A 15,317-nucleotide genomic window follows, 5' to 3' on the forward strand; every position below is an offset into this window, starting at 1 on the left:
CATACCTGCCGGAGGAGGCTGCAATTGACACTCGGCGACCGTAGGGATGCCCAGGAGCCCTGCAGGGCGATCTTGGGGAGGGTCCCAGTGCCAGGGCCCTTCTCCTGCCCTTTCTGGCTGGCAGACACAGCAGGGTGAAAGAACTCGGCGGGCATGGGCAGGAGGGGGCTGGAGGCATCCGGGGAGAAGGGCCTCGGGGGTGCAGCTGGGGAAGGAGGAGAGGGGGCTAGGGAGCGGGCTCGGGCTGGTAGGCCCCTGGAGGATGCCTTCTAGACCCACAGGCAGGAGGCTTCCTACCAAACTGGCTGTGGGACTCTGGGTAAATCTCCCCCTCTGAGAGCTGATGTCTCCGTTGCAAAAGCCAGAAAGAAATACTGAGCCAGCCGCTCCGATTCCTGGCCACTGGGCAAAGACAGGCTTTTGGAGCCAGTAGACCCAGGCTCAAGGACCCTTGAGCTCCTTCCTCTTCGAAAGAGGGACCCCAGGCTGGATAACTTGAATGTCTCCAGCGGGGGTGGGGGGAGGTTCCTGTTCTGTGTCGTCTTATTGTTTAAGGACTATACAAATGAAGAGTTAACTAAAGGGGACAAGCTTTTACTCAATCAGAGTGGCTCTTGGGTCCTGCACCCTCATTCAGGTCCAGGAAGCCTGGGGTCTTGGCACCTTAGCCACCAAGGCCACTGGCTTTAGGGAGAGTCCTTAGAAAAGTCACTCCACCCCCAGCTCCTGGAAGGAGCTCGATGCCTGGCCTTCCAGAAAGTACCTGGGGTGGGCTCAGGGTCTGGAGAGGTCTCTTTGCTGATGAGCTCATCTCCCTGAGCTAGTGCTGTGGAACCAGATTCCCATCACCCTCCAAGAAGACTTGAGGTGACGGTGAGCCCAAGTGACGAACAAGGGAACTAGGCCCTCTGTCCACAAGCCCAGCGCACAGACGCAGGATGCTGAGTGTGGGGCCGAAAGATAAATGTCCCAACATTTTACAATGGGCTTTCTGTTGTTCAAAATCACCTCATGTGAAGATGTGGATAAACACGTCTCACATTCAACTCTAGAAAAATACCACAATAATTTGGCAGCTTTCCTTCTGCCTAATGAGAACTCTATGTGACCCGTTTCCCTTTTCACCACAGCTTCTAGGAGCTCAGCATGAACCTCCCATTAGATCAGGTTGCCAGATCATTATTATCTCACCTCCCTGTATTATCTTGATATTTTTATCATTGTTACATCAGACCAGAGAATCCCATCTTTTATTGTCCGTTAAGCATCTGGTTCTTTCTGGACTCAATAGAATTGTCTGGGCAGAGACACTAAGAAAAGCATTTGGCCAGCCCCTCTGCAGCAGCTGCCAGAGATCGGGGCCGTGGGGAGCTGGTGAGGGCTCCCCCTCCTCACCTCGGCTGCTCTCCTGCTTCAGCCAGGACCGGACGGGATTGGATGGGACCACCTCCCTCTCCCACAGGAAGTTCTCCGGATCCGATGAGACAGCTGTGTTGGGCAAGGGGAAGAAGCACTCGCCCACCTCTCCTGCGTGCACGGGCTCAGGTGTGTCCGGCTCACCCTGCAGGAAAGGGAGGCAGGTTAGGGTGGTGAGGGGGGACAGGGAAGACCCTGCCCCAGCTGCCTTTATGCCCCTGCTCCACAGCCTTTGCTTGGGCCACTCTCATCGCCCGAGATGGCCTTCTCGCTCTTCCACCTGGCCAACAATGGTCATCTTCCAAAACCCAGGTGAAAGGGCCCCACCTCCAGGAAGCCCTCTCTGGTGTCCCAGGCAGGTTGCTGTTTCCTGCTCACTCCAGGCTCGGCCCTAAGATCCCAAGGGTCTTCCTTGTCACTGTAGCCAAGTGCCTGGTAAAGACCTAGGCCCATGCACGAGGAAGAAGCAGTGTTCTGGCTGGCCGGGTGGAGGCCAGCCTGCAGGGACAGCCCCACGAAGCCCACTGGGACCGCTCACCCTGCTGTCCTTGGGGCCGAGCGGGCAGGCTGTGGGATCCTCGAGACTCAGGTCATCACCCAGCAGGATGGAGGAGGACTTGTCTGAGTTCAGGGAGAAGGCCTCCGTCTCGGCCAGCTGCACCTGCAGGGAGAGGTGGCCGCCTCAGGTCACCCTGGGGGTTGGGAAGGGGCAGGCCTGGTCTTCCAGAAAGACACAAGCAGGTAGGTACAGAGGCAGAGATTTGCTGAGCATGGAAGTTATGCCACCACGCACCGGGGACCCAGTCTGAGCAGGGGGTGGGGGACACACGATGGCGTGACAGTCAGTCCAGTGCTAGGCCGGGGCCGCGCCCTCGGGCAGCCTCATCGTCACAGACTGTGAATGCCAACGCTGGTCCACTTGCCCCCAGACTCAGCACCCCTGTAAGCTGAACAGCACTGGTCGGGGGGACCCACGCTCTTCCCTTGGGCTGTCCTCTGCCAGACTTCACATTGTCCCCACCACGAGGCACCAGCTCCCCACTGAGGCTGCCATTACCTCTTGCTTGTCGTGGTGACACTTCTCGCAGCCGGCCGGCGAGGAGTAGTGGTGGAAGATGGAGCCGGACAGGTTGTCGATGATGGTCAGCTCCCCCTCCAAGGAGTCCTTGATGATTAAAGAGACGCTGTCCAGCCACAGGTTCTCCTAGGCGGACGGGGACGGGGTGGGGACAGGCGGGATTATCGGCCAGCTCTGGGGGGGGAGGGACTGCGGGGCGGGCGGGACCCAACCCCCTGTCACAGGGTCACCCCTAAAATGGAGCCGGGCAGGGTGGGGCTCAAAACGACCCAGGTCTCTGCCTGAGGCCTCGGACGCCCGACTGCCCCCTCCAGCCCCGCGGTGCCGCCCTCTGCACCCCTGCCCACCTGGGCCGGAGAGTAGCAGCGCCGGCACAGGCGGCCCTCGGCGTCGCCCCCGCCGCCCGCCCCGCCCGGGCCCCGGCCAGGGCCCCCCGGGGAGCTGGCGGGCGGCCGCGGGCTGGGACCCAGGCCGTGGGCCATCTCGAGCTCCAACTCGGCGTCCATCTCGGCGTCCTCCTGGGCCTCCTTGTTGCTGTCGTCCAGGTGCTTCATGAGCACGGCCACCACCACGTTGATGAGCACGAACTGGGCCGTGAGCACGAAGCTGACGAAGTACAGCGGCGACACGAACTGCAGGCTGCTCAGGCAGCTGCGCTCGTCGTGGGTGCAGTCGCGCAGCGTGTCCTGCCCCGGGGGCGGCGAGGCTCTGTGAGGGCCCGGCGAGGGCCCGGGCGCCTCCGCTCTGCGTTCCCTGAGCCCCGTCCGCCCAGGCCGGGCCGTGGACCGCAGCCAGGGAGCCTCCCCGGGGTGGACAGGTGAGGAGGAGCGGTGCCTGCAGCCCCTGACCCTGGACTGTGGGCCCCAAGTCCCCTCTGGCCCTGGGCGGAGCCCTGATCCCAGAGCAGCAGGCAGAGGTACCCAGAGAACGATTTCTGGGCTCATCTCCACCTTGCTGGGCTTCAGAGCTCCAAGCAGGTCCCTCTGCTTCTCACTGCCCTGCTCTCCCCTCCCGTGTGTGCGGTGGAGCGCCGGGAGGGAGCCCTAGCTGTCAGAACCCTTGCCTAGCCCCCAAGCCGCTGGCTGCCTCCCCAGCCCGCCCCCGGTACCTTCATGATCCCATTCCAGTTGTCACCGGTGGAGACCTGGAAGAGCGTGAGGAAGGCCATGCCGAAGTTCTCGAAGGTGGCATGCCGGCTCATGCCCTCACAGGGGTTCTCATCATTGCAGACTGAAAGGCGAGAAGAGGTCAGCCCTGTCCCACTGCACAGTCCCTGCCTGGCCCGCCCTGCACCAGGGCCTCCCAGCCTCATCTCAGGGTCCCCAATCCTTGAAGGTGTGTATGGACTACGCTCAGCCCACAGATGGAGAAACTGAGGCTCAGGGAGGGGCACACCAGCTGGCACTCAGACTCTGGCGAGCCTGGCTCCTCCCCTCACTGGTGTATCAGGCCCTGAGAGAAGGGAAGATGGGTGAGGGCCAGCCCCCAAGGGAGCCCCGCTTTCTGAAACCAACCCCATGCAGGGCTGGCTCGGCAGGGGCTGTGTTGCCCTCGGCCTGCAACCCCCCTACCACTGCGCTCCCTGGGGCCGCGCTGGCTCGGGACGAGCACTGGCGCACGTGGCTAGAAGGGTCATCCTTGGGAGCTCAGACAGTGGGGCGTGGGGCTCCCAGTCAGGGCTCTGCTGCACAGGCCTCACATATGCCGCCGCATCCAGGCTGGTGGCTCTCCAAAGTACCATCCACCCTGGAGGGTGGACATCGACGGCTGAGGGTCACCCCTCTGTCCCCACACGGGCCAGCTGTGGGGACATCCCCCACTACAAAGACCCTGATGGGACACTCGGCCACATCTGCGGCCTCCCCACCCTGCTAACGCCCTCCTCCAGGCCTGTTCTGCCCCCTCACCAGCCGGGGCCTGCTTCGGGAGGCACTCACCCAGCTTCCCGAACAGCTCCACGCCCAGCGCGGCGTAGATGAAGAAAAGCAGCATGAAGAGAAGGCCCAGATTGCCCACCTGTCGGGGAGAGCAGGTGGGGCGGGGCCAGCCTGAGGGTCAGGTTCTGTGCCCCAGGCCGGCACCCTGCAGCCGCACCCCCCCCAACGCCGGGGGGAGGCCAGGTCCCACAAGGACACAGAATAACAAAATGCGGGCAGAGCCCTTCCCCTGAGCTGCCGGTTTCAAACACCTCCGATTCGTAAGCTCGCTTATCCCGCACAGACCTCTATGAGCTACACGTTACCCCACCCTGGAGATGACAAAGACACGCACTGAGTGGGGAAGCGGCTGAGGTCACACAGCTAGTAAGAGGGAGGACTAGGATCCAAACCCGGCAGGCACAATCACTCCTCCACACACGCGTGTGCTAGGCCACATCCCACAAACGAATGCAGAGAGTGAGGTTGGGGGGGTCGTGTCTCAGCAACAGCGCTGCTGCCCGCGTCCCCACCACAGGCCTCTGCAGGGCCGAGGAATCCTTGAGAGTCGGGACGGGGCTGGGTTAGGTTGGGTCCGCCTCCTTCAGCCCGCACAGGGCCTGGCCGTGGAAGGAAGCGGACAGAGGAATCACGCAGGGTTGTGAGCCCCAGAAACTTCCCGCAAACCCAGCCACCCCGGTCCCACGGCTCCTGTGGGAACAAAATGTCCCCGATTATAAAGCTATTTCAAATCCAGCCATACACCGGAGACAGCCTCTAACGAATGCTATGGATGAGATAAGGCTCGAGAATATTCCTGCCCTAGAAACAGACTACCTCCCGGAACCCTCAGAAGTCCTGCATGCACAGAATCAGAAGAAGGTCTGCATTAATTGTTGAAAAGTAAACCATGTTAACCACAGCCCCCTAATGTTTCTCTGCTCCGCAGGAGGATTTCCTCCAAGCTGTTGTACAACCACACCAGTAGCGTCTGACTCATTAGAAGACACTCTGCTCGCTAACGGTGCAGGCACTTACTGCGCAACTCCGAAGCCAGGGAGTGAGCGTGGCCCTGGACCTCTGGTCAGCTTCACGCCCTCTGCAGGCCCAGGTGAGCGGCGCTTCTGAACCAGGGTGGACCTCACCTTCCCGGTCCGTCCCTCCTTCCACCCACGGCATCTCCTAAAGACTGCACAGCCCCAGCAGCCTCCTTGTTGGCCTCCCTGCCTCCAGCCTCTCCTTTAAAGGCCGTCCTGCTTGAGGCCTCTCCTGTCCAGAACCTCTTATGATGCCCACTGCCCACAGGATAAAGCCCGAGTTTGCTGTCCTGGCTTCAAAGCCCTTTGCAACCTAGCCCCGTGGACTAGCCCCCACCCCAGCCTGATCTTCCCACTCCAGCCGCACAGAAACCAGACTCCGTTCGCACATTCTGTTCCCCATGCAGGGAAGACCCTTTCCCTGTCTTTGCCTAGTAAGTGCCTCTGCCCAATCCCTCAAAGCTCAGGTCAAGAGTCACCTCCTCTGAGAAGCCTTCCTTGTTGCCTCCTCTCTCTGCAGGGGGGCAGAGACTGGTGGGAGTGTCATTTTCATAGCACTTTACACAGAACGGAGAAAATGTCCGATGTCCATATGACAGCTAAAAGATTTTGAGAGTAAGTCCCCCATCCTATGTGGTACTGGATGTGTACGTCTCTTAAAAGTGCTGATGTGACTGTCATTACTATCGTGTTTCCTACTTGAAGCTGGGACATTCTGGGCATCTCCATGTGAAAAATTCCTCCGAAGGGACTGCGTGTTCGGAAAAACCACATCCGTTTGAATGAACATCCCTGCTTGCTTTCCCTCCAGACCTGATGAGAGCTCTGTCGCTTTCCCTTTGTAAGGAGGCTGCTGGGACACTCACAGCAAACTTGTGAGCATCCTTGGCCCATGTGCCTGAGAGAATTAGCTCTGCTTCCACCTTCCCAGGGCTGTTAATTTTTTATCCTCATTTTTATCATGCTGGATCGTGCCCTTTATTTTAAGATGCCTGAAATCCCTAAAGACTAGATGAGTCATCATGAATAAACGAATGTGTATGAGGCTCTCCCCAGAGCAGAGGCCACCCTGAGGTGAGGGCGAAGGGGGGTCCTAAGGAGTCAGGACAGTGGGGGAGGGGAGGACTGGGATTTCGGATTTCCCAGGAAGATGAAAGTCACATCCTGTGTGGCCCTGATCCTCTCTCCCTTCCACTGGCCAATGGGATGAGGCGATGTGCGCTTTCCTACTTGCTAGGGTTTCCACCCAGGTCAGCGTCTCATGCTGTCCCCACCAAACAGGTCCTATCCGAACCTCCCATCCACATCACCACCTCCTTCTGCCAAGCCACCCCACAAGGTCAAGTTCACAGTCCCCTGAGGTCCGCCCTGATTTCCCCAGGGAGTGTCAGGACCCCCTCTTTCTCCTCCCCACATTGACTGGAACCATCTGTCTTCACACCAGCCTGGACACTCCTGAGGGCCCCATAAGGGTTGTCAGAACCCAGCTCAGGACCTGGAATGCAGCAGGCACTGTGAGCACTTGACGTTTGTCTCTGTCACAGCCCCAGGCTCAAACCTTGTCTCTGGAGACAGGATTCTGCCCTGGCTCTGGGCAGGCTGGAGAAGGGAACCCAGGACCTGTGAGATGCCAGTGACAGCCATGCAGGCCGCCAGAAGGGGGCGCTCTTACCTGGGGCAGAGCCTGCACCACCGTGTCCAGCAGGGCCCGCATCCCGGTAGCCATCTTCAACAGCTTCAGCACTGCAGGCGAGATCCAGCCCGGCCCACTCAGCCCAGGGGAAGGCAGAGTGTGTGTGAGGGGCGGGTGTGTGTGTGTGTGTGTGTGTGTGTGCAAAAGTGAGGTGGAGAAGGGAGAAGCCAGAGGAGTATGTGAGCAAAGGGGACAGCTCCGGGATGCCACACAGTAAGTACACGGGTGTCCCTGAACAAGGCTGTGCACAACGGTGCATTCACGAGGTGCAGGTGTCAGTGGGAATGTGTCCAAGAGAAGGCGGGCCCACACACAATGGGACCAAAGTGTGTCCATGAGCACAGTTCACCGAGATGAGGCCAACATGCCTGAGTACCCACATCTCTCCCTTCCCTCAGGCTAAAGAAAGCTCCAGACTTCTATGCTGAATTTCTCCGCACCCTCCCCACCTGGGAGCCCGGAGGCAACAAGCTGTTGCAGGTGGAGAAGCAAAAGACCGGGAGGTACCAGGCCAGAGGCAGGAGGTTTGTGAAGGGAGTGTAGGCCCAGCCTCAGGGTGAGAGAGGAACTTCTGGGGGAAGCAAATGTTATAGGAAGCATCGAGGACTGCATGGCTTAGCCAGTGTTGGACTCACGCCCACGAGGAACTAGAGTTCCGGGTGCCTTCCCAGCTGCCCTGAGTTCCTTTCATCCCAACCTGAGGCTGGTCCACGTGGGTCATGGTGTCATAGGGAGATGAGATGGGATGCCTGGGTGGCTCTGTCGGTTAAATTTCTGCCTTTGGCTCAGGTCATGATCCCAGGGTCCTGGGATCAAGTCCCACATCGAGCTCCTTGTTCAGTAGGGTGTCTGCTTCTCCCTCTCTCTCTGCCTCTCCTCTGGCTTGTCTCCCTCCCCCAGATAAATAAATAGAATCTTAAAAAAAAATAAGGAGGTGGAGGTACAGTGTGCCATACAGAGCAGTCTGTGGACAAGGGCACATGAGTGTGTACACACAGGGGGCAAGTGTGTATGTCTGGTGTGTGCGTCTCCTGGCTGCTGTTCTCGCTGCTCAGTAGAAAGCCCATTATGCCCACATGCCTCTCCCCACCCCACTCCTGGGAGTCCCATCCAGCCCCTGCCCAGCCCCACCCCATCACCCTGTGCCCCTCACCCCGGGCGATGCGCAAAACCCGCATGATGCGGATGATGGTGGGGTTGATGGGCAAAGCTGCGTTGATCTCAATCTCCTCCAGCGTGATGCCCATGACTGACAGCAGCACAATGGCCAGGTCCAGCTGGTTCCACCTGCTCAGCCGGGCAGGAGAGGGCAAGAGTGGGAGGCAGGGCGAGAAGCGCTCTGGCTTAGAAATGCCTAGGTTGGGAGGAGCGTCACAGATCTCCACCCTCCTGATGAGGCCCACAGCTATGTGTGGTCACCCTCCCTACCAGCCCCACCAGACGCCACTGAGTCTGGCTCCCTCTTTGACCCCCACAGCCTCCAATCCCTCAAGCGAGAGGCTGACCGTGTTAAATAAACATCTCTGGCCTCCTAAAGAGGAGGAGGAATGAGCTATGACTTCTAGATTGGAATCCTGAGCCTGCTCCCTCCATGTGACCTTGGGCTAGTCCATCAACTTTTCTGAACCTCACTTATTCCCTCTGAAAAGAAGGACTGACGTGAGGTATGCCCCATTCTGCCTGTGAGTTATGGAGGACCCATGAAAGATGAACTGAAGAGACATAAGAGACTGTCCTGTTTCTGTCAGGTGGGACCATAATCACTCCCTGTTCAGAGCTGCAGGCAGCACCTGGGGGACCCTGGCCGTCAGTGCCCACTTACTGGTTTCCCTACTCTGGCTGTTCCAGGCTTCCCCAGGGGTCAGGACCCCTTCCCCATCCAGCAGCCCACTCCATGCTGCCCCAGCCCAGCCAAGCTGCTCACCGATCCTTGAAGAAGCGCCTCAGCCCAAACGCCACCAGCTTTAGCACAGCCTCCAGCACAAACACAGTGGTGAACATGTAGTTGCAGTACTTGAGAGCTGTCTCCAGAGACTATGAAGGGCAGAGAGAAACATGATCCAGACCCCAGGGGCTGCCCCCTACCTTCCTCCATTCAGAAAGTCTTTTTTTTTTTTTTTTTAAGATTTCACCTATTTATTTGACAGACAGAGATCACAAGTAGGCAGAGAGGCAGGCGGCAGCGGGGGTGGTAAGCAGGCTCCCCACTGAGCAGAGAGCCTGATGCAGGGCTTGAACCCAGGACCCCAAGACCATGACCCGAGCTGAAGGCAGAGGCCTAACCCACTGAACCACCCAGGCACCCTGAAAGTCTCTGCTTTTTAAGGGGAGAATTTAGTCCATTTACATTTAGTGCAATGGTTTCTATATCAGCTTTTATCCCCTCCATTTTATTTAACGTGCACTATTTGTTTTACATTGCTGTTTCTTCTTCCTTATTTCTGCTGGTTTGGTCTAGTTACCCATCTGGAGGCAATATGAGGCAGTATGAAGATCATGATTAAGAACAAGCCTGCTTAGGGGTGCCTGGGTGGCTCAACAGGTTAAAGCCTCTGCCTTCAGCTCAGGTCATGATCCCAGGGTCCTGGGATCGAGCCCCACATCGGGCTCTCTGCTCAGTGGGGAGACTGCTTCCTCCTCTCTCTCTGCCTGTTTCTCTGCCTACTTGTGATCTCTGTCTGTCAAATTAATAAATAAAATCTTAAAAAAAAAAAAAAAAGGAACAAGACTGCTTAGATATAAATCCTGGCCCAGCACACACTCCCTATTCACTATGTGACCTTAGGCAAGTCACTTGACCTCTTTGGGATTTAGTTCCCAAATCTGTGCATGGGGGATGATAAGAGTACCTACCTCAAATTAAGCGAGGTAATACAAATTAAGTGAGGTAATAGTCCAGTGCTGGGCACACAAGAAATAGTCAGCATTGTTACCCTACTTCTTTATGTTAATTTGGAAGTTCTACAATTATTGCTCATTCTGTTAATGGTTGCCTTCCTTTTCCCTGCATTTATAATATACCTCTCCTGTCATTTAAAACAAGATAACAAAACCTCACCTGAAGGCTCAGCCTCATCGTTCGTCCCCCTAGCTCCAAAATGTTGAGGCTTTTAGAATGCACTTTTCCCTACATGCCCCTTGCATGCCCGCACCAGTACTGCTGGCAACTGGCTGGGAACCGGTCATTTCCCTCCAGGCCCGTGTTTGTCTCCAATGATCCTGCCACAGGAATGCCCCTCCCCCAGGCTCCATATGCCTGGGGAGTAGTGGAGGCCACATGGTAGGCCTTGAATGAAAATCTGAGTTCCAGTTCTGGCTCTGCTACTTATAGGCTAAGTAATCTGGGTAGCATATGTCCTCTGAGCCTCAGTTTCTTCCTCTACAAAATCTGTAGAAAGGCTCCTCCCCCACCTTTGATTGTTGTGAGCATTAGAGTTAATATCTGTAGCCTCTCTTGCAGAGTCACGCACACACCACTGCCACTGGCACCCATGTTCAAGGCTGGGCCCAAATGTCACCTCCCCACTCACCAAGAGCAAGTGACATTTCCCTTTCTTTCATTTGTCCTACCAGGCCATGAGCTTCCTGAGCCCAGGGCCCCAAACGGGGGTGCTGCTCAGACCCTTCTACCTCATCCTGTCCCTGGGTCCTGCTGAGAACCCAACCCTACCATGTGACCTCAGGCTGGGGCTGGGGCCAGGGCTCACCGTGGGCTGATTATAGTGCTCCAGGGACATGGTAACCACATTGAGGCAGATGATGAAGGTGATGAAGATGTCCAGGTAGTGGCTGGTACACATGGAGTGGATGAGCAGCCGGGTGGGACAATAGGTGGCATAGTAGGGCAGCCGCTGGGCCTCTGCAGGGGGGTGTGGGGGATGGGGGTGGGGGGTGAGGGAATGGCACAAACCACAGAGGGTTAGGGCCCAGGTAGGGAACAGAGCACATGGAGGGAACAGCACAGGGGAGGGAGGAAGCAAGGGGAGAGATGTCAGAACACCCCAGGCCCCAAGAATAAGAGTTAGGTCTCTTCTGCCCAGTTGATGGTGTGGACACAAAGAAAAGGGGTAGGAGGTGGTGGAGGGCAGGACAATGACTGTCCCCATCTCCTCCAAATACGCCCATCATGGCAGGGGCTCCGGATCTGCTGGGGCTAAGGAAGGAGTCCCGCAGCTCATGGCTAGGCGTCCAGGCCTTTGCCCTCAGGAACTGAGCCAGCAGGGGGCCACCAGTGGAGTCAGTGGACAGCAACAGGGGATTGGATCACCTGGACAGGGAGATTCTGAAGGGGTGGGCAGGGCCAGCAGTCCAGAGTCGACCCTCTGTTCCCTTCCAGCCCCTGAGGCCCAGAAGATGCACGAGGAAAACCAGTGGTTGCACCAGGAAGAGATGGGGCACACGCAGGCAGGGCGCACACAGGATGGGGTGCACACAGGCGGGGCAGCCCAGGCCAGGGAGGCCCCACCCTCCGCAGCCACCCACTCACTCCGGCGCTTCTTCTCCAGGCGCCGCAGCCGCTTCTCCTCGCGCCGCCGAGCCTCCTCGGCCTCCTGGTGCTGCCGGCACTTGTGGAAGTTCTCCACCACGACGCCCACAAACATGTTGAGCACAAAGAAGCTGACGATGAGCAGGAAGGAGATGAAGTAGAGCAGCATCCAGGGGTTGTGGTTGGGCACGGGCTGCGGGAAGCAGCAGATGGGGCTGAGGCAGGCCGACCACTGGGCCCCGCGATAATGAGCCTCCGGAAGGTTCCACAAGCGACCGGGCCGTAATACCCTCCCTGATTCCCACTGCCCTCAGCTAAACTCCAGCCCTATGCCCTGGCACACACAGGAGCCTCCTGACCTCTCAGCTCTGCCCAGCCCCTCCACCACCTCCTACCACCTACCCCCACTCACGACTCCCCGAACATGGTGCTCTCTCCCCTCGTCCTGTCCCTGCTGTCCCTCTGCCAACTGGCTCACCCTCTCTCCCCTGCCTGCACTTGGTTCTAGAGGCACAAGGCTCTGACCCTCCATGCAGAAGCCAGTCTAGCATCTTCTTTCTGCATAGCAGGGGGTTTGTGAAGCAAATGGCACAGTGACTTATGCTACCTCAGAGCAGCTTAATGGTGGAAGATTCAGGCCAGGACGGTGAGGGGTGGGCCATGAATGACAGGGGGAGACACCCGGGCTGGGGATCCTGCTGATGCCAGTTTTAGACAACTGGGCCCCAGAGATACCTTGTCCCTCCCTCACTGTCCTCTGCACCGGTCCCAGCCCCCCCCCCCACCTGTTGGTCCACAGCAACAGCGTCCAGTCCATTGTACATGATGTTCACCCAGCCGTCCTTAGAGGCCAGGACAAAGAGGGACATCAGGGCCTGGAAGACACAGGAGGGAGAGGGCCTGGGGTGGTAGGTGTAGACAGCTCTCCGTTTTTCTGCCCTCAGGAGGCAGAGAGACAGAGGCCTTCCCTGAGGATGACAACAAACCGTTCCTGAGAACCTACTAAGTGCCTGCCACAAACCCTACAGACACTCTTGCAGGTGAATGAGCACTAAACCAGGAGTCCTGGGCTTGGCTCTGAAAATTAATTTGATAAGATTCATGAGCTCTTGTCCCCTCGCCCACAGAATGGAGCTAAAGCTTAAGTGCCTGCCAGCTGGGTCTGCTGAGACTTTAAATTGGAAAGTTCCTGACAAGCATGAGAGGCTCTGCCACCATCACACAAGCTTGTCTTTAGTACCTGAAAGCAGGAGCTTATGAGAGAAGTCAGGAGCCCTGGGCTCTGCCCAAACTCTGCCACTCACTGGCTGTGTGACTCCGGGCAATTTCCTCAACTTCTCTGGGCCCCAGCTTCCTTGTCTGTGAATGGCAATAATTGCCTTCACTAGTGTGAGACTTTTTAAATGGAAGGAATGCCCAGGAGACACGAGCCAAGGCTCCTACACAGCGGGCAGGCCAAAACACACACATGTCCCCTCAACAGGTCGACGGGCTGGTCCTGCAGCACTAGCACAGTGCCCTGCACACAGTAGGTACTCAATAAAGGTTTTCAGAAGTGGACAGCAGCAGCAGTGCCGTCCTTGCAGAGCCCCAATCCCCAGTGGCTGACCAGAGGTCACACACCCACTCCAGAAGCTCCCCGGTTCAAGCTCACACTGGCTCCTTTGTTGTGGCCCAGGGACCCTGGGCAAGGAAATGGTGTTCTGGGATGGGTCTCCTGCCCTGCAGGTGCAGACCCCTTCTTCCCAACTCCCAGGGCACAGACTCCACCTCCTCCCCTCCAGCTGAGAATGGTGCTGAGGGCTGCCTGGAAAGGGCTCAGACCCAGCAGGACGACAGAGCAAGAGACACAGAGGGAGTCCTCGTGGCCAGGCAAGGGCACGAAGCCCTCACATGCCAAGAGGCAAATGTTCCTGGGGGCCCTGGGGTCACAGAGGCATGAAGTGCAGAGCCTGGGCCCCGGGAAACACACAGCTGTTGTCACTTCCCCTTTTACCCGGGAAGGCACCGAAGCACAGACACTAGAACCTTCCTGAGTGGCCTGGCAAGCAGCCAAAGGCTCTGGGCCGCGCTCTAACTCCCCCATATGGGCACTGAGAACACCTTACTTCGAGAACACCTTACTGGGGTGTTAGCCTGGCATCAAGAGGCCCAGCTGGGGATGCTTCCTGGGAATGGGGCCCTGGGCCTGGCGCTGAGCTCAGGGAGTTGGGAACAAGTTCATAGAAGGCCTCCGCAGGCTTTCCCTCAGCTTCCAGGAACAGGTTTTTTTTTTTTTTTTTTTTTTTTTTCCAAACCTCTTGTTTTATCAACCACTGAGTCATTAACAACTTGAAAGGCACTGCTTCTAGAAAATCTGGAGGGGCTGGGGGAGCTCCTGTGTCCCAGTTCCTGACTCCCTTTCCCTGCCCACTGGATGCTGCCCTAGGGCCCATGGCTCCGCTCCCAGGGGCATGGCGAGTGGGGTCCCTGGTCACGTGAGGGACAGCTTCGGTGGCATCCAGCCAGAGTGTCCCTGGCAGAGGAGGGGGCACAGGCCCAGGGTCCCACAGACCCAGACCTCGTTCCCTCCTCGTGGGACCTGGGGAAGGCGCTCCCCATCTGATCACACGTAACTGCCCTCAAGCTCTTCTCGTCTGGGGCATGACCAGATGGGCCACGCCCGGCAGGCTCCCAGGACAGGGGACCACAGGCAAGGCAGGAACTGGGCAGGGGGCCTGGCTGCCCACTGAGGTGGAGAGCAGAGTAGATGGGTGCTGGGAGAGGAAACCCACTCTGGACCAGGGGCTTGCTACTTTCTGTTACCATTGCCTGCCTGCTAGGCCGTCATATTCCCAATTTACAGATGAGAAAACAGAGGCTCAGAGAGCCCACAGTAACTGGCACAGAGCCGGGATTCACACCCAGGTCTGGCTGTCTCTAAAACTCCTGTCCAGGTGCCCAGGGTAGGGAGGTGGAGGCCAGGAACCAGTGTTCACTGAAGCCCCTCTAAGCACCTCGCACTCCCAAGACGCGCAGCACTTGGGATCTCTAAGCCTCGCACTGCCTGTGACGTGAGCTCCCCCTACCCATTTTGCAGGAGGGAAAAACCGAGCCCTAGAAAGAAGTCACAGGGTCAGTCCCTGCAGAGCTGGACCAGAGCCTGATCTGTGATCCCGGAATGTTGGCACCAAAGAGCTCGTACCCCCATTCACTGGGGAGCAGGGGGTCAGGACAGGGGTACACAGGCAGCGCTCACCTGGCCCAGGTTGTCGAAGTTGTACTTGTGGTGGACCCAGCGGTAATTGGCGGCCACGCAGTCAGAGCGGTTGGTGATGTTGCGGGTGTCCACGCCCAGACAGTGGTAGAACTTGCCCTTGAAGAGCTGGGGGGTGGGGGGAGTAAGGACCACAGGGTTAGAGGACCAGTCTACCCAGGCTGGGGGTGGGGGGGATGCAAATCGGGAAAGGGACCCGCCCCAGGGGGGCACTTCCTCTGTGCACAACCTAGACAAAGCACTCAGCACAGCATCTCACCAAGTCCCCCAACATGGGGTTCAGCCCATCTCACCGATGAGGAGGCTGAGGTGCAGTGGTGTTAGGTAATTTTCCCAAAGTCATATGAGGTTTAGGAAGGGACAGAGTCAGGGCGCCTGGGTGGCTCAATTGGTTAAGCGTCTGCCTTCAGCTCAGGTCATGATTCTGGGGTCTTG

The 15,317-nt window shown here is 57.9% G+C and overlaps 1 protein-coding gene across 2 annotated transcripts in view; it reads right to left on the minus strand.

Annotated features, from left to right (window-relative positions):
- Positions 1-15,317, minus strand: part of CACNA1I (calcium voltage-gated channel subunit alpha1 I) — a 114,378-nt gene that overhangs the window by 5,338 nt on the left and 93,723 nt on the right. For both annotated transcript variants that reach the window (XM_082739911.1, XM_082739912.1), the window contains 14 exons: positions 14,865-14,990; positions 12,412-12,501; positions 11,627-11,819; positions 10,848-10,999; positions 9,065-9,174; positions 8,294-8,427; positions 7,120-7,190; positions 4,432-4,510; positions 3,603-3,724; positions 2,842-3,180; positions 2,474-2,620; positions 1,955-2,077; positions 1,396-1,561; positions 6-205 (listed from right to left, as the gene is read on the minus strand). In XM_082739911.1, coding sequence (XP_082596037.1) covers positions 6-205; positions 1,396-1,561; positions 1,955-2,077; positions 2,474-2,620; positions 2,842-3,180; positions 3,603-3,724; positions 4,432-4,510; positions 7,120-7,190; positions 8,294-8,427; positions 9,065-9,174; positions 10,848-10,999; positions 11,627-11,819; positions 12,412-12,501; positions 14,865-14,990 — 2,052 coding nt within the window. The remainder of the gene's footprint in view (positions 1-5; positions 206-1,395; positions 1,562-1,954; positions 2,078-2,473; positions 2,621-2,841; positions 3,181-3,602; positions 3,725-4,431; positions 4,511-7,119; positions 7,191-8,293; positions 8,428-9,064; positions 9,175-10,847; positions 11,000-11,626; positions 11,820-12,411; positions 12,502-14,864; positions 14,991-15,317) is intronic.

This window comes from Mustela nivalis, assembly GCF_964662115.1.
Source record: "Mustela nivalis genome assembly, chromosome: 7".
Taxonomy (NCBI): Eukaryota; Metazoa; Chordata; class Mammalia; order Carnivora; family Mustelidae; genus Mustela; species Mustela nivalis.